Genomic DNA, 18,445 nt, shown 5'->3' with positions numbered 1-18,445 from the left:
ATGCTCCCCCCCACCTCTCTCTCCTCCAGGTGGTTGGCAGTATGGACGCCCACCCCAGCAGGTACTGTGCCACAGTCCGGGTCCAGAGGCCCAGGCAAGAGGTCATCCAGGACCTGGCCTCCATGGTGCGGGAGCTGCTCATCCAGTTCTACAAGTCAACTCGCTACAAGCCCACCAGGATCATTTTCTACAGGGACGGAGTTTCAGAAGGCCAGTTCAGACAGGTCAGCGCCGACTTCTCTTCTTCTTTCACACAATGCCTGTTTGTAGTCAGAGGTTGCCACTGTCGTCTTTCTCTTAGAATCTTAGAAATCTGTTGTTTCTCTGAATCTGTTCTACAGACATGACGCCTCCGAGTGGCTGCTAGCTGAACTGTAGTTAACTTTTTCTCAGCTTGTTTCTCTGAAAAGATCCAGACATCAAATAATAAATAAAACCATTCATTCAATTAAATATATATAGTTAAAAACGACAAAGATCTAATCAATAAAAAGTCAAAATCAAGGAGGATATGACGCCGGTGGCCTGTGATCTAAAAAAAAGTTTTGTAACATGAATAAAATGATGGATTTTTCAACATTTTAATGCAGGAAAAGTACATAAAATACCTTGAATAGTTTTACAATGTATCATTCTCAAGTTTGTGGTAAAGATCTATCATCCATGAATGATAAAACAACTTAAGAACATAATAAAAGTATGTAGTTTACAGTTTAAGGACTAAATTATCATTCCACAGATTATCACAGATTATTATAAATTGTATAATTTTGCTCTGGCTCCCACAGGTGCTGTATTATGAGCTGCTGGCCATTCGTGAGGCCTGTATCAACCTGGAGAAGGAGTACCAGCCCGGCATCACCTACATTGTTGTACAGAAACGCCACCACACCCGCCTCTTCTGTGCCGACCGCAACGAAAGAGTGAGTCACAACCAGCACACACAAACACACAGCCCATGCCTCCCATTAAAGCCAGTACAGAGCGTTCTGTATTAGTCCATATATTTTTTTTTCTTCTCCATGCTCTGCCAGCATGTTAGCTACTGGAAATGGGCCTGCTTAATTACCTTTTGTTGTCAATTGGACTGGACTATTCACCCCCCCCCTAACTACTATAATTACATTCGATTAAAGCATTAGAGAGCCCAGTGCAAACCGAGAGCTGTGGAGTGGCACTCAAGGCCCCAAGAGCAAGACTTATCCAGTAACAACCTTATTTTCAGAGCATGCACTCTCACATGGAGTATTAGCCTCTCTGGGCTATTAAGCTTTTAATTGGTTGGTTGGAGAGCACTTGGTAAACCTTTGCCTGCGTTGGTCCATCAATTAGTTATTTTCCTAAAAAAATTTTTTTCACTGGTATCAAAGATTTGTTCTGTGTTGTTCATTTCCTGCTTCTTCCGCTTTCTGTTCCAGTTGTTTCGGGGTTTAGACGGGGAAACGAAGGAAAATTGGTGAAATTGCATCAGTAGGTTCTAACTGAAGTTAATTTGATTTTGTCAGGTCGGACGTAGTGGAAACATTCCCGCTGGTACGACCGTGGATACGGACATCACCCATCCGTACGAGTTTGACTTTTACCTCTGCAGTCACGCTGGAATACAGGTCAGACCAACCTCCTCTCCTCTCTGCTCATCACACTCTCCTCCATTAAAATCTTAACGTCTAAACCCTGGGCTGTTCAGGGGCTGTGCATTGTTTGAACTAGTTAGAGAAAAGAGGAAATACCATATTCTCTTATTTCTCCTTTTCTCACAACTATCTTAAGTTAGTTCTGTGAGATCTGTGAACCAAATCTGGTCATTGTCAGGTTTCTTAAGAAAGCTTTTATTTTCAATACAGCTGAAAATGTTTAGATCAAGGGAAGGTTGGATGCAATCTTACCAAATATCTCAATTAGCAAAAGCATTGGATCTTGAATCTGGTTCTCAATGATGATCTAATATTGTCACTGAATTGTCTTCCTGCAGGGCACCAGTCGGCCCTCCCACTACCATGTACTGTGGGATGACAATTGTTTCACCGCTGATGAGTTCCAGCTGCTCACCTACCAGTTGTGCCACACCTACGTGCGCTGCACCCGCTCAGTCTCCATCCCGGCGCCAGCCTACTACGCCCACCTGGTGGCCTTCCGTGCCCGCTACCATCTGGTGGACAAAGAACATGACAGGTGAGGAGGGCCGAGAGTGAGCACAGTGTCTTATCTGTGTGGTTGTGTGTTTTGATAGCAGTTGTGTGTAATATCAGCAGATTTTCTTGCACACCTGCCATTGTTGTTTTGTCGTCCATCTTAACTGGTTCCCCCCCCGTCCCCTCTGCAGTGCCGAGGGCAGCCACGTGTCTGGTCAGAGTAACGGTCGGGACCCCCAGGCGCTGGCCAAGGCTGTTCAGATTCACCACGACACCCTGAGGACCATGTACTTCGCCTGAGCTACCACCAACCCTCCCCAGTCATTGCCACCCTTCACACACACACACACAAACACACAAAAACACACAGACGCAACCGACAGTCAAGGAGTCCTCATAGGTGCCAGTCCCCCCCCCCCACACGCCTAGTCAATCCGGACCTGACACTGTGCAGAGGAGAGCAGGGAGGAGGGAGGGGAGGAGGCACACCCACACTGGACTGAGGATGCAAACGTCGTTTTAAAATCAAACAAGCACTATTATGCAATATTCAACCAGCCAACCAGTTTATTCTCACCCTCATCAGGCCCCACTTCAACCCCCCCCCCCCCCCTCTTCTGTTCGTCTCTTTTACTCGTGGCCTGGTGGGTGTGTTTCCTGTTTGTTTGAACCTTTCCCCTCCTTCCGCACAGTCTCTCTCTTTACGACCCACTAATCTGCTCCTTTGCCATTTACAGTACCTCAATTCAGTTTGAGCAGCAGCACTTTTACATTCTGCCAGTTCCACTGCAGTTTGTTGTTAATCCTCCCCGGTGTTTGAAAAGAGGGAAGCATCAGACTCTGGAGTTGTTCCATCGTGTTTTTTTTAATTTCTTTTGGAATTTAGCTATTTCAGTTTCCACTTTTATTTTTCCTTATTTTTTTCCTCTTGTTTTGTCTTTTCTGTGTCACTTTTCACGAGTGTGTGAAATCACCAGTTACATGTTCTTTTGAGCACACTGCCACCTGTTGGCGACGAGGTATAATTGCCCCCTTAAAGTTTTATCATGTAGTTAGATCAGTTTTGTCTTTCAACAGTCAGATGTCACATTTAAAAGGGGGGCAGTTTATATTGGCTGATATATCAATTGCTTAATTGCAGCCATATATGGATTTTTATTTAAAGTATAACACTGTTATTTCTCCTTCTACTTTATGGACATTATGTTTTTAATCATTTAAACATGTAATCCTATGTTTTTAATCCTTGTAGTCATGCAGTCATTTCCCTCAGTGCTTTAGTGGGAGATGATGGTTTAATAGAGATCATGTCGATGGTTTCCTCCAGTGCAATAATCCGTTGAGCGAAGGGAAGAGGACTTTAGGGGACGTACACAACTCAAAAGAACAGTTACACATTTCATTTGAAAGTGAGAGTCCTCGGTAGATGAGATGTTTGCCACTTGCCAGAGACGTTCATGTTTTCCTCTTGTGAGATGATTGATCAGCACGTTTTACGAGTTTTGCCTTTTCTCACTGGGCAAAGAAAAACCCAAACGGTTCAACTGCAGTTTGTGACTTTCATGTTTTTACTTGAATTGAAGGATTTAATGCGCCTCTTCGGTTTGAGGATATCTTCATCATCAATGGCCATAATTTCAGAATTCCTGAATTCCAGAATTCAGAAAACTGATTATCAGTTTGCCAATGAGGCTGATCTTCTCAATTCTTTTAGAATTAACCCATTTTTGGAGAACAAAGCTTTTCACCCGACAGCAGCAAAGCGTCTAAAGGCCATAAAGAGGTAATATTCAAGTGCCTGGTGGAGGTTCAAGTGCTCGATGGTCAAAAGCTGTACAACCTAATATCCTAGGGATCCTGTTTCAGTGGGTAAAGGAATCAAACAGAAAGTTTCACCTGATGCCTCTTATTCTTCTCAACAACCGTCTACTGACTTTTCTATACATCTCATTCAAATCCTCCTAAGATGTATATATTTATTATGTTTGCCTGTACAGCAGTGTGAGCTGTTGGCTTCTGCTTCCGAGCGGCGTTCAAGCAAAGCCCGGCCGAGTTGTCTTTTTGCTAAATATTCACCAGATATGGATCCAGCTGCTACAGTGTGTTTGTACCGAACAGAGGGGGCCGGGTTCATGGGCACGGAGCCGCCCCCTCGATAAAACCAATTCCTTCAATAACCTCTCGTTCAGAAACCCTCCGAGTACAGAACGAGGTTCAACCCGTGTGCACGGAACCGGCCCAAACGTTGAGACCGGCTTCGGAGCGGAGCCGAGGAGCGGAGTGAGCGACCGAAACCTTTGCAGCGGAAGTAGAGCTGACTGATCCGAATCGTTTGTCTGGATCGCAGTCGCCACCTCGCTCCTCGCCGCCGCTCACGACCTGAAGCTCGGCCGGGGGTGGGGGGATGGGGGGGTTGTTTTTAATCTGCACTAAAAGAAGCGTGTGTTTTCGGGACTGAACACAGGCCTGGTGCTACTCATTCTGAATTAGAATCTGAAGCTGAGCCTCTATAGGTGACTGTACATGAGCAGGTGGGAGAACGGTGGAAAGTGGTAGACCTCACTCAGCGAAGGCGGGGGGGGGGGGGGGCAAACGGTACACTGACAGCCGGGCTCTAGGACAGTGAGGTATAATGTAGGGTCCTATATCCGCTGTGGCATTCGACTGCCTTTTCGGAGGCGAGCCTTCTAGTGTGGAAGCCAGTGACTTTGAGCCTTCATGATTTCACTAGTGTCTGAAAGCCTTTTTCAAAAGCCAGATCGAAAGTATATTTGTACATTTTAAATTATCTAATGCACACCACTTATTTTTGCTAACAGAAGAAAAAACAACACCAATGTAGTCTAATTATTAATCTTAGTAATAAATGTATCATGATATGTAATGGTTAGAAGAAAAAAAAAGGTATAATAACAAAGATTTATTATTGCAATAGACTGTTGACTTGTTCCTGTGTCAATGTATAATGTAAAGTGTATGTGTGTGAGCAGTGGGGTTGTTGAAGCTAGTGATTTGTGTGTTTGGACTGTCGTACTGTTATCGGTAGGGACGTGGACTTAAACCGCCTCATGCTTTGATATTTGGAAAAATACTGCTGCAACTTGTCAAACGCTTATTATTTTAGATGTGTGTACGGTTCAGGGTTTGTCGTAGAAGAGATATTCTGAACTCCGAGAGGCTTTTTGTATCAAGACATCACATCTCTCGACAAACTGTAGAACAGAAGAAGAGTCGGCGAATGTCCTCGGAGACGTCTGCTCCTGAATGTTCTCGGCTTCTCTTCACCCGGTGCTGACGCCTGCTGCTTTATCAAGGGTGGAGAGAGAACAAGGAAACCGGGCGAGTGGTTTAGAGAAAGTGTCGCTGAGCCATTTCAAGGACACGAGATCGGGAATGAGACGGAACAAGGGGCAGTCGTTTTCAAATCCTTAAGTGTTAAAGCCTCGAGGGGAGGATTGAAGGCAGAATCGCGTCCTCTTGTTGCTTTTTCCACAGAGTCCTCTCCTCGACCCGAGGCCCCTTCATGTGCTCGCAAACACAAAGACGAGCCGGCCTCCCGGTAAATCTGTGGTGTGACAAAGCCTGTAATCCCATTGTCGCTCTCCTTTCCCCTTTGCTCCCTGAACATTTACTCCCCTGTGCCGGAGGACGACATTCCACGGCCGTACTTTCCCAATCCGATCCCCCTGGGAGGAGAACAAGAAGAAAAACAAAGATGGACGACGTAGTGGCGTCTGGGATAAATTCAAGTGTGTTTGTGTGTTTGGAAGGAATCGAAGCCTAAGTCAGTGTTTGCTTTGCCGGTATGTGGCAGGTTGTGTTGGAAGTCGAACGAGTCTGAAGGTCGATCGTGAGAGTTGGAGTCCGTTTGCTGCTCGGCCTCCTCCGCTGTCTGTCCTGGATGTTCGGTTGAACACATGTTTACATAGCAGATGTGTTCGCCTTGCGTACAACTGAAAAGTCATCGGCTCTGCTTTGCAAATACAATGCTAGTAGAGAAGTGACCGGACACGAGCTGGATCATCAGGGGCCTGTGGGAGTGAACGCTCGAGGGGCTACGAAGCAGGACGACAACCCTTGTTTGTCCTTTAGCTCTGTTATTAAAATGACTTGTTGGATTGGATGAAAGTTAAACTGGTACACTGGGATCCCAGCCTGCAGCGAGCTGTGGCCTTTAGCTCTGAATTGGGATCGTTAGCTATACGGACAAATAACCAAATTCTAGAAAAAGAATTGAAAGTATAAAGGTGTTTTCGACCAACAGCCCTGTTTTGGTTGCTCTGTGTTTGCGGTGGAAAGTAGCAATGGAGTGAGAAGAAGTCCACAGAAAGTGCCTTTCCTCTTGATGGTGCTGTCAATTGAAAGATGAAATGTAAATGGAATAGAATCTCCTTTTCGAGAACACAACGCAGGAATGTCTCCATCTTACACACACACACACACACACTGTACATGTTTGTGTCTTTAGCGATGGCGATGCTAACTCGTGTATTTGGACATTAAGCCGACGTAGAGACGTTATTGTGCCAAGTATATGGTTGTGGTTGAGCTTTCGCTTCCTAGTGCATTTAAGTGTCTTGGACCAATGGTGTCGCTGGTACAGTGGAATGTGTGTTGGTGTCGGTGAGGGGGGGTCCGCAGCCCGGCCCTGGGATGACAAACATAGCACAGCACTTTATAGAGACTGACACTCTCACTATAGACACACAGCCAAGAGTTTTCAATCCCCACTCCCTCCAGTCGCTCCTCCTCCTCCAGCTCGGGGAGGAGAAGGAGGAGGAGCAGATCCAGACCTCAGTGTACATGAGGCGTCGAAGGGATGTGTGTGTGCGTGTGTGTTCAGCAGTCGGTCATTAAAAGTGTGCCTCATGCTCTTGTGACTTTGTTGTTGGCTCGGTTCAGTCCGCCTGCTCTGGTGTGGTGGTTTCCTCTGTGGAGCAGCCACTCGACAAAGTGACCACCACAGGGCCGGGTGTCAAACAGCAGCGCCTCACAAAGTTATGGCGTCAAAGGTCCAGAGAACTTTTTACAGTCGATTTGTTTTGTTGCACTGAGGAATCAAGGTTTTCTTCTTGAAGGGCATTTTTATTAAGGAAAAGCAACATACGCAGGATTTGAATCCAAAAAACAAGTTTCATTTTCTAGGAGAAATCGGCAGAACCAGTGTCAGTATTGAACCTCTCCTCTCGATGCCCAGCCCTGGTGACAGCCTGTGGCATTCTGTCATCTCAGCGCCCCCCCCCCCCCCCCCCGATGGAGGGAACCTGCGCCCGGTCGTTTCCCCGTCTTGAGCCGCTCGTGTGTCGACTGAAACCCCGACGTTGGTCTGTAGTTCTGTGGGATCCTTTTCAGTCCGGGGGGGGGGTTGAAATCTTTCTATTATAAGATATCTCAAATAAAATTTCAAAAAAAATACAAAACACTGCACCTCACTTACCTTGGTATGCTGCATATGTTATACGACATGAGAAGAAAAACTGCAAATTGCTTTTATTATGACATATACTGCTTGAGTAATGCCTGATTGCGATATTCTTATACGGTAACTATTTTAGAGTCAAAATAAGTATAACTGTAAAAAAAAAAAAATTCTGTTTTTGTCTTAACACTTATCCGATTTTGAAAAATTGTTCTTTGAGCCGACTTTTATTTTGTTGTCCTATTTAAATGTGTTGTTCTTTAAAAATATATATAAATGCGGAATATTTTATGGTGTATTTATTGACAGTGCGTTTTAAAGCGGCTGGAGTCTCCGCATCATATTGCAGCATGGTGGGGGCGGAGCCAGGAGAACTAGGCCTTTAGCCCCTCCCCCTCCATGTTGACGCCTTATCCTCCTCGACACATAAGCACAACAATATGGAGGGGGGGGGGGAAGCAGGAGGTGGATTGGAGGAAAAGAAGCTGAGTTGTGGTTGAGTCTCTCTCTCCCTCCTCCTCCTCCTTTCCTTATCTTCCTCTCCCTCCTTCACTCTTCTTCTACCACCTGAGAAGGTTCCCCTTCATCTCTGGTAATGAAGGGGAACCATTCCTGTACCACACTGACTTTGGGTGCTGAGACGCTGACTCCTTTTGCTTTTCTGTTTTCTTCCTTTCATCCCAAGCTGCTAGCTGGTACGTTAGTCATGTCCAATGCCCGAGCCAGTACAAGGGCAGGTGGGACAGCGTGAAATGAAACTGTGGGGGTGGGTGAGGAAGGACATTTAGAAACTTTTAGAAAAGGCGTAATTCATACAGAGATATGGTGAATTCTTTTTTTTTTTCTTCATTTCAGCATAGGCTTTGTTTCTTTCCTCTCGAAATCGTCTCCTGGTTTTGTTTTTTTCTTGTGTCAGAACATTTCACAGCACGAACAGGTCTCATTCCACGAGAAATGACAAACCTCAGCCTCACGTGCGTTCTTTCCTAATTCTCATATTTCCGTGTGACTTCGTCGGGTGCAGCCCCCCCCGACCCCCCCGATCGGCGTCCTCATCACTTCTCATGTAAACCACTAAAAACATCACATTGAACTCTGAAGCCTTGTGGAAGAATCGCTCTGTCCCACTCGTCGTGATGTCAGTTCAGAAGCAGGTCTGAGTCAAAACGTTCATTTGGAAACGATTCTTGGCATTTGTCTCGTCAACATGAACGTTCTGAATGACTTGAAAACATGTGCTAATATGACTTTTCTACACTTTCCATGTGCTGTTGTGAACTTATCGGGTTTTTCTGCAAATCCAAAGAACGGTATTTGCAGATTGTTTGACCCGACGTCCCCAGTGGGCTGGATTACAGAGACCTGTGCCTGTACAATGAACCAAGGATGAAATGTGTTGTGATGAATTGCTGATATTGTGTTTTTCTTTCATTTTTATTTTCTGTTTTCATTTGTTTCTGTTGGTCGTCCCTCGCCCCTTCGGAGGATCAGAGACATGGACATGTCGAGTGTTGTCAGTCCTGTTCCAGAGCAAACAGGCCCCTTCGCCCATTTACACCAAAAACATTTTGGTGCATAAATGTTTACGGTCATGTTTACTCCCACGGTGATCACACGTTTAACCCGGTTTTCATCCCATCAGCATTCCAGTAACAAGTACCAACCAAATACTGCAGAAGAGATTAGGTCCCTGACGCTGCTTTGTGTTCCCTCGTGGTTTTGAAGACAGATACTTGACAGCAGGCTGAAGATCTTCTGTGCACGCTGATCGTCATATTACTTCTTCTGTTAATGTAGCATCACTCTTGTGTCAGTCTTATTCCAACATAAAGATCTTAGGCTCTGATACGTCAAACCTTCACCACCGGATGCTCCAGGTCTCGGTCCCTGTCGCAGCGGCTCTGTTGTACCGACAGCTCGTTTCCTCTCGGTTTTAAATGTCTTTCTTTTGTAACTCTCTCTCTTACAGGACGTTGGCCTTTCAGTGTTGCTTTGCTTCAGTTTGAAGTGTATCTTTGACTAATACTTGCAATAAAATGCTTTGCTTTACCCTCGTTGTCTCGGTGAGATGGTGTTGAAATAACCACAAATAAACAACAACAATATGAAACTTTTCAAACGGTATACATTGTTTTCCGTTTTGAAATTTTTGATAACATATTAATGTAAATTAGCACCCGATTGCTGCAGCAGATTGCAAACACTAATTAACATTATTCTCATAAATATATCTCGGGATGGTACTTGGGTAATTTGTCAAAGAAATTGAATGTGTTCTTGCCTTGGCCGGTTTCCCATCCTTCCACAGGGTTTCGTGGACATATGTTCAGTAGATTTGTTCTCTTGTAATTAAACAAACAAATTAAGACATAACCTACTTGGCATCGTTAATAACTGACTGTGTTGCTGCCAGATTGTTTGACACAGGATGAGGGTAAAAATGCAGATTTTAATCCAAAATCAGGAACCGTTCATTTGGTCCTTTCTTCATTAAACTGAACCCTGCAAAGAGCCCACACTGTTTACCCCTGACTGTCACCGAGAAAAACACACACACACACACACACACACACACACACACACAGACACACAGACACACACTAACACACACACACACACACACACACACACCTTCAATTTCCCCATGTTATTTTGATCATATAAAAATGGAGCATTTGTATTTCAATCATTAATTTCAGTTATTTTTCAACCGAAATTGCAAATATTCTGAGGATTTGCTTCTTTTCTCTTTTTACATTTGTGTAAATTGATCATTTCTGAGTGTTTTTTTTTGTTCATTAAGAAACAAAAAGTGTTTATTGATAAAACAAGAGACAGTCTGATCAATATTGGAAGTAAATTTGAAGATCTTATTCAGTGTGCAGCACTTTCATACTGGAATAATTCAAACTATGATTTCATGTCCTGCATTCAAAGGAAAATTGCTCCAAATTGCTGTTGTCATGTGTTTCCTCACAGCGCAGCATAGAAGGTTAAAAACACAACTCATAGGACGACTTTCATCTCATCAAACGTTCCAGTTGTATCTGAATTCATCCTGTTTTTTTATTATTTCTTGTGGAAGTGTTTCTGTAGCCGACCAGGTTCAGGGAGCAGCAGCAGCAGCAGCTCGGTGGAATCAGAGATCAGGAACAAACAGAGATCACAGAGCGACGGCTGCTCTGTGAGAGAGCAGATGCTCTGCAGGGTGGGACTCCGCTCTGATTATGTTCACATCCTAACTGTCAGACACAGCTCAGCACTCAGCCGCACCCCACCGACAAAATGATGATGCTCATCTCTGCACATCATTTAAATAAAGCAGAGACACACACTCGTTCCTCCGTGGGCCTAAATGCAGCTGCCACACTTTCCTCCCACACTGATCACTCACTTTGACTCAGAGGCACAGAGATAAACCCCGCTGTTCGATTCCGGATCAGTCCTGAACCGCACGTGGCTCAGAGACGTTTAAAGAGAGAATCAACTCGAGACAGGAGTGTTCACAGGGAGTTCGGGGGCCCCAGGCAAAAGCCACTGAGCCATATCAAACCCAAGAAACACATTGATCTAATCGTCAAAATGATCTTTTATTATCAAAATAAAAACAGTGCAGACACATAAATAATAGCAGTTTATTCAAAGTTTGAGTACAAACCTCCATATACATAGAAAATACACATTCAGAATATTGTAACTAGTCCAAGGCAACAACATTTAATAATGATAAATCTCGGGGGGGCCCCCTTATCGGCTCGGGGCTCCAAGAAATTGCCTGATTTGCTGAAAACCCTGTGACAACGTATCATGGAGCCTCACAATGTAGTTCCTTAGAGTTTTAATATGAGCATTAAAGCATGTCAGTGGATTTTTAACCACAACATCAGAAGTTTTAGGGACGATGAACAGAAATTAGGCCAATTATGGTTAATACTCTGTTATCTTAGATAGTTATCAACACATGTCCTCAATCAGGAACAACCTTCCTTTTCAATGGCTCTGATTGGACTGAAACTGCAGAGCTGTGTAATTAATTAGCATTTCCGACCAATCAGTATATTCAAAAGTTAGATTTGTTCACAATTACTTGTAGCCTACATAGTTGCACACACAAGAAACATGAGACTCGGGGTTGTGGTTAAACTTAAAGCAGAGTGAGCTAACACAAATCTCACATGCTAACATCTCTGGTTATATTAATAAAAGTGAGAACACACATGATCTTGTTATGGGAGTCGTTAAAATCAAGGTCGAGTGTTGTTGTTGTTGTTTTGAGACATGAATTATTCTAATGACTCAACAAAGCTTCACTCTGTTGAACTATCTGACGAGTTTCTCTTTTAACTTTCCTTCAGGTCGTGTCGGAGAGGATCTGTCACGTTCGTCTCAGATTCTTTCCCTCGCCGCGTTGCACAAATTTGCAAAGTCAACTGTAGCGACGGCAAATTCAAGCTTCCTAACGCTTCATCATAATTAGCCAAGCAGCTTCATAACCGGCTCTAATGAAAACAAACACCGACCGACGGTATGTGTCGGCTTTAATCCAGGTCTCAATCACCGGTTTAATAAATGAGTTTTACAAAGTAAGTGAACGCACAAACAGCACAACAGCTGCAGAGCGACACACACGTGGTTTTATTGGCGTTCCTTCGCTCGCTTGCGCTCTTTTTATTGTTTCTCCCCTTGTGCCTCTCGGCCTCGTCTCTGCAGGTTTCTCCTGTTAGCTGACGATGATGAGCTGCGTGTGAAACCCCCTGACCTGCTGCTGTAAGAGGAAGCATGCGGGGGGGGGGAACTCCAGAGTGTGTGTGTCTGTTTGTGTGTCTTGTTTCGTCATGTTGTCAGTTTAGTGTTGCAGGGTTCTGGATGCTTTTAAAGAAGAAGTAAACAACATCAAGTAGCTTACGTTGATACACTTGCTGTGGAAAGATTTAACGATAGAGGATCTATAGCTGTAAAAACTATAAATTCACACGCTCATAGATATGTTATGTTATGAGTTGTTCCCTGAGAAATAAGTGAAAATATCACCAGTCCCAACATATCTGGCAACGTTAAAGCTGCTGTTCGGACACATGTCTGGAGAAGTGTGTGAAGAACGCAGCAGGAGATGTGGAAATTTGTGTTTTCCTTTGTTTACAGTGGCCAGTCTCAAATTTCATGGCCTTACCAAGTTAACTTCTTCTTCTGCATCTTCTACGTATGTATGGCACCAGTTATTCATCCTGAGATATTTGTATTTTTCCAGTTTCTTGGTAAAATTAACATGTCCCCCTCACTTGCAAATTATACCATCTGTATCCCCACATGGACTCACTTGGACATTTCCCAGACATTTCCAGGAAAGGTTCCTGAAAAATGTCCACAGCATCTGACTGGGACATTTGTGCTGTCATCCTCCAGGAGATCTCAGTGCACGTCTGAAAGCAGCTTTCAACAAATGAGAGAAAATCCACTTGGTTCTTCCTTCGCCTACCCCCCCACCAAGTTTCATGAAAATCAGTGCAGTCGTTTTTTGTGTAATCCTGCCGACAGTCACAAACACACAAACAGCAACGAAACCCCCCCCGGAAGAGGAAACCGAGCATCACACACAAAATGTTATGTTTGTGTTTTGTGTGAAATGATAGTTGTGTTGAATAAGTGTTAAATGTCAGCGTGGACTCAATCGGCAGCAAACACGTCACCTGATTCCCAGGTTGAGGGGGAAAAAAACAAGCGACAGATTGTGGCTTCACAGACAAATCACATCTGAGAAACTGTTGGCACGAGGTATTTTTAGAACAAATCACAAGATCATAGAGAATACAAGTCTCTCTCTCTCTCTCTCTCTCACACACACACACACAGACGCTCGCTCTAATTAAAACAGCAGAACCTTGAAGTCCCTCAGAGAAACGAGTGTCTCTAACTTTAATTTGTTTCATCCCAGGAGATAAGTAAACACTCCCTCGTTCAGAGCCGGCATAAAAAAACAACACTTCAAAGCTCACCTAGCCTGTGATCCAGAGCCATAATGGTGCACAGTGAAATGAGGATTTTAAATTACACAATGTGTGGCTTGTCTTTGTCCTGTTTTAGTTTTTTCTCTTCTATACACTTCATTGCCCTGGATTTAACTTCCCCTGCAGTTCCCTCGATCAGCCAGGGGTGGGAGCAGTTCACTAAGAAGACAGGAGAGTTGGGTCTGGTGCAGAAAGGATGAGACGCTCTGTCAGGATCAGGATTCACACACAATAAGAACAGGGTTAAGTCCAATGTTTTTAGAGGAGAGGTCACAGAGGCATCTTCCTGACATCGAGACGAGGGCTGGGTCGAAAATAAACAAGTCTAATAAAGATTTAAAAAAGGACGTGTGGGTCATATCGATGGAGACTCCAAAACAAACGTTTTTGGTTCATCGCTGGACGTCTATATATCTTTTTTTATCTTTAAGTTTTCATTTCACTCGACCGCTGCTTCTGTCAGAGAGAGAGAGGATGACTCGACGCTATCTGCTCTGACAAATCACTTGGAAACACACAGAATCATCACAGACCTCAACCTGCAAGTTTATTTGAGTAATTACAATCCCTTATGAATTAGCTCGACATTTTGAGAATATCCAGTAAATCAATGGCTACAACAATGTTGCTTCTTCACCCATTTTTGCCACAATGTGTTGAAATGTGCAAGTGATACTTTGTTTGTGCTGCAACTTTTGAACATGTTTAGTTATATTTCAGTAACTGTTTAGTTTGATATTGACACGGTTCTATGGATTCAGTGTTGGCAACTTATCTGAACCATTAAATCCAAAGGTCAGTTCTGGACCTAAGATACAATTTCACATTTGTTCATACAAGTGATGACTTTCCATGTTTGTAATGTGAAAACCTGTAGAGAATATAAATAGCACTGCATTGAAACAACAGGAAAGAGCCTGACCCTGTCCAGAGGTACAGAATTCCCCAAATCCTGCTATTGACTCGCAGTTTGTGAATAATTGGGAAACTGAAAAGGTAAAAAGGACATAGAAATGTGTCTCCTGGCTCTAGATTCATATTTACCATCCATACAATAGAATGGTATATGACCTTTTCCAACTTTTTCCAAATTAAGTTCACAGAAAACTAGACGGGCACACGGCCAGGGCTATCGCTCTGTGGCGCTGGTATGGAAAGTGGAAAAAGACAAGTCCTGTATCTGCCTGTTTATCTCGACCCGCCCCAGATGTATATTGTGTTCTGATATATAACGAGGACCGAGTCTGAAGCCAAGTCACGTGCTTGGAAACCACGCTCATTATCTTTATCCAAACAGACCACGTCCTGGTGACCCCACCGCGGTTAATGACTGCCATGCTTCTTTCACTAAAACCAAAAAGTCCTCAGCGTTTACTCTCCGTTCTTACCCTCAAATGTCACGCAACTCCGTCTCTGACTATAAATATCTGGACGTGTTTTTTCCTCTAATCACCAGACCACCCTCTCTCCTCCTTTTGTTCGCCCCGCACTGCCCTCTCTCTCTATCTGTGATCATGAATACGTATAGTTCTGGTGAGGAAGCGGTGCCTTGATAAGAGCAACATGTCTGGAATGCACAGGGAGACGCTGAATAATCTGGGGTCAGCTGAGGGAAGACCGGCTGCTGGTGGTTCTCATGCACGAGCCACGGATCAGTGCACTGCTCTTTACTCCAGAGAGAGAGAGAGAGAGAGAGAGAGAGAGAGAGGGAGTACAATGCACAGCAAAAAACAAGAGTGTGTGTGTGTGTGTGTGTGTGTGTGTGAGTGTGTGAGTGCCCCTCACTGCAGGGATGGTGATAAGATAATATTGAGCTGTCAGGGATCAGCAGACAGTCTCCTCTGTTTATGGGCTGAGTGAATGATGATGGAGCATTTTAACAATTTGTCCTCCTCAGTCATTCTTCACCGACGTCAATGCAGCTGTAATCAATTTAATTATTTACGGATCATTTCGATGATTTAGCAAGAAAACATTAATAATCAAGGGTCCATGTCGCTTGTTTCTTTTATACTAATACTGATATCGAGTAATTATTTAGAGGAGATGTATGTTCTCTCACTTTTGTCTTTCCTCTAGTCTGTTTCATTGTTTGTGTATCTGTTGTTTTTTGTGTTCATAGAATTTCTGTAAAGTAAAAAAGTCAAAAGTCTTCATCGTTGTGACGTCATGATGCGAGAGCAGTGGCCCTTGATTTCTCACTCACGCCGGAAGCAGTTGACCAATCACAGGAGAGTGTTCCAGCTGACCAATCAAAGCAGACTGGGCCTTAAAGAGACAGGAGCTAAAACCAGAGGCTGAAGAGAGGAGCTGCAGCAATGGACGTTATGAGGAAGGGATCTAGTTTTTAAAATCAGAGCATGAAAACCATTTCAGTGTAAATAACAATTATGAACCTGAATATGAGCAGAATATTCTCCATTAAACCAATGATAGCAACATAGCAAATGGGCGTTCCCTGAAATGTGGAGCTTAAATTCGTCGTACCCTGTGGCGGTTAAATTAAAATACTAAATATATTGATCCCCTCCCTTATTAATGTAGCGCCACCATCAGGTCAAAACTTCAATTGGGCTCATACTTTGATTTGTGACTTGCGAGTTAGAGTCCGGCCACACTTCGGCTAATGTGACGCAAATATCACCGGCAAGCTCTGCAAAAGTTGAACTCACATGAAGCCACAGGAAGCAAATGTTTTTTCTGCCTCCTCGCTGTAATGTGAACCGCTCTGCGTATGTATGACCGGGCCTTTCTATTCACAGTGTGTACCCCACCTGTCGTCAAGTGTCAGCTGAGACTCCCCCCCCCCCCCCCCCCCAAATGACAAGCAGTACAGATAGTGGAAGTTTGTTTAGATCAGCCTCAGCTATACTTCCTAAAAGGTTAAACTACATGATGCTTTGGGTTAATAATCAGTGAATTAGCCGTTGTTTGTTATTTGTTTTGGTCTTTTTAATAGTTAAAAATGTACAAATGTCACTTGCTGTATATTTCTCAGGATAAATGTCCTCCGACCTCTTTAACAGGAGCTGCAGGACTAATTTATTATACAGGTCCAGCTTCAGAGGAGCAGGCTGAGCTCCACTTGATGGATTTGCCTCGGCTGCACCTCCATCTCCTCTGGCCTCTGACGGGAGGTGCATGAATGCCTGGGGAGCACCGGGTACACCAGCCACACACTGAGAGCTCTGGTAATGGCTCCGTGACACAAGGGGGATTTTTCTTGGGCAGAAATCTCGGGAAGAAAGCAGTTTGAGGAATGTCCTGCCCTCGCTTTACATTCCCACTGTCAAAAGTGCTCTCGAGAGGGATAATCGGAACCCAGTGACGCATGAGCTTTGTATACTTCCTGCGTTTTTGACATATTGGTTTCTTATAGGACGGGTGCATTTAGAGGGCAGGCACACGGCAACCCGCAGCATCAATGTGGCTTCAGAGAGTGATCAGTATTCCACTCTCACACCAGTTTTCATTCCATTTTCATAATATTTCATCATTGTCTTTTCCATCTCAGAGTACAGCCTCTGGGAGCTTTAAGCCGTACCTGCCATGCTTGTATCCGTATTAAGGGCTGGAAATATCCAGGACTCTTGCAGCTGTGAATAAAGCAACTTTTCTTTTAATACATTTCGACAAATATTGGCATAGAAAGCAAAAAGCAAAAAATGGATTCTTTGGTTAAACCTCCCAGAGGCACGCCCGAACTTTCACAGCAGATGTTCAATGTCTTTTCCTCCAGCACCTGATATGACTTGTCCTCCACTTGACCTCTGGTTCCGTTTCCTCCCACGTGATCCACCATGGCCCAGTGGAGCTCGGCCGTGTCAGTGCTGAGGGGTAACTGGGTTCATTTCTCACCGTGAACTTCACCAGAACATCTGGATGGAAACACAACACTTTAACGAAGAGGGAAAAAAAACATCTACGTTAAATTAAAAAAACCGGGAGATACATTAACCCTTAAAATAAAAGTTTAATGGAGAGATGATGGTTCCTGAAAAGTGAAGCCAAAGCTGATGATTTGCCCTCAGGTGGCTGGCTGGGGTGATAGACCAAGCCTCCTCCATGTTAGTTTATGGGCCAAACTAATCGGGCCAAGTACATGTCAAATACATTTTTACGCAAAAATGAACAGTTCCTATCAAACCAAGTGTTTATTTTGTTGATAAGTTTCTCAGTAAGATGCACGATTGGTCAAGTGTTCGATCGCCACTGCTCTGGATCCAAATCGGCAAAAGATGGCAACGTTCATATCTGGGATATTTTGGTTTCATTTCTGTTCATTTGGAGGAAGTGGAGATGGATCGCTCATCTTTATATACAGACTATGACAAAGCCAAATTCAAGCATCGACAAAATCAGTGACAGAAGGATTAGCAATAAAGAGATACAATAAATCAGAAATTCTACTGGAAGCTGCATTTTATTTGTATTAACTCATTATTTCTGGTGTTTTCTTGTGCAATGAAACATATTATATTTTGTTATGCTTTTTCATGCTCTGGCCGTCTTGTCTTTTTCTGACCTTGATCTATTCCAAATTTGATTCCAAAAAATAAACACTTCTTTACTCCAACCTTTTTTAATAACATATTTTTTCTGCAACAACTCTGAAGTCACATCTACACTAGAAAACATCGCTCTGTGGCAGAATGTGACTCAATAACCAATTTATTTTCTCCCTTCTGAAGAATTCGTTCACTGCACATCATCCTAATGGCTGGTCCAGTGTCAGAGATGGTGTCATGGTCCTCAGCTAGTTTCCTTCAGGCCACCTGAACTTCCCATGGCTGTTATTGAAATTCTGGAATTATGTTTTGGGCAATCGTGCAAACAAGTTTAATTATTTTCAGATATATTCCAGTGAATCATCGATTTAAGCTTCGCTC

At 43.8% G+C, this 18,445-nt stretch overlaps 1 protein-coding gene across 2 annotated transcripts in view; it reads left to right on the top strand.

The window, feature by feature from the left end:
• Nucleotides 1–9,600, top strand: part of LOC128450127 (protein argonaute-3) — a 34,495-nt gene extending 24,895 nt beyond the window's left edge. For both annotated transcript variants that reach the window (XM_053433607.1, XM_053433606.1), the window contains exons 15-19: nucleotides 30–224; nucleotides 789–923; nucleotides 1,506–1,607; nucleotides 1,973–2,172; nucleotides 2,324–9,600. In XM_053433607.1, coding sequence (XP_053289582.1) covers nucleotides 30–224; nucleotides 789–923; nucleotides 1,506–1,607; nucleotides 1,973–2,172; nucleotides 2,324–2,432 — 741 coding nt within the window. In that variant the 3' untranslated portion in view covers nucleotides 2,433–9,600. The remainder of the gene's footprint in view (nucleotides 1–29; nucleotides 225–788; nucleotides 924–1,505; nucleotides 1,608–1,972; nucleotides 2,173–2,323) is intronic.
• The last annotated feature ends 8,845 nt before the right edge of the window (nucleotides 9,601–18,445 follow it).

The sequence above is a fragment of the Pleuronectes platessa genome, chromosome 10, assembly GCF_947347685.1.
Source record: "Pleuronectes platessa chromosome 10, fPlePla1.1, whole genome shotgun sequence".
Classification (NCBI taxonomy): Eukaryota; Metazoa; Chordata; class Actinopteri; order Pleuronectiformes; family Pleuronectidae; genus Pleuronectes; species Pleuronectes platessa.
This window is presented reverse-complemented; position numbering and strand designations above follow the sequence as displayed.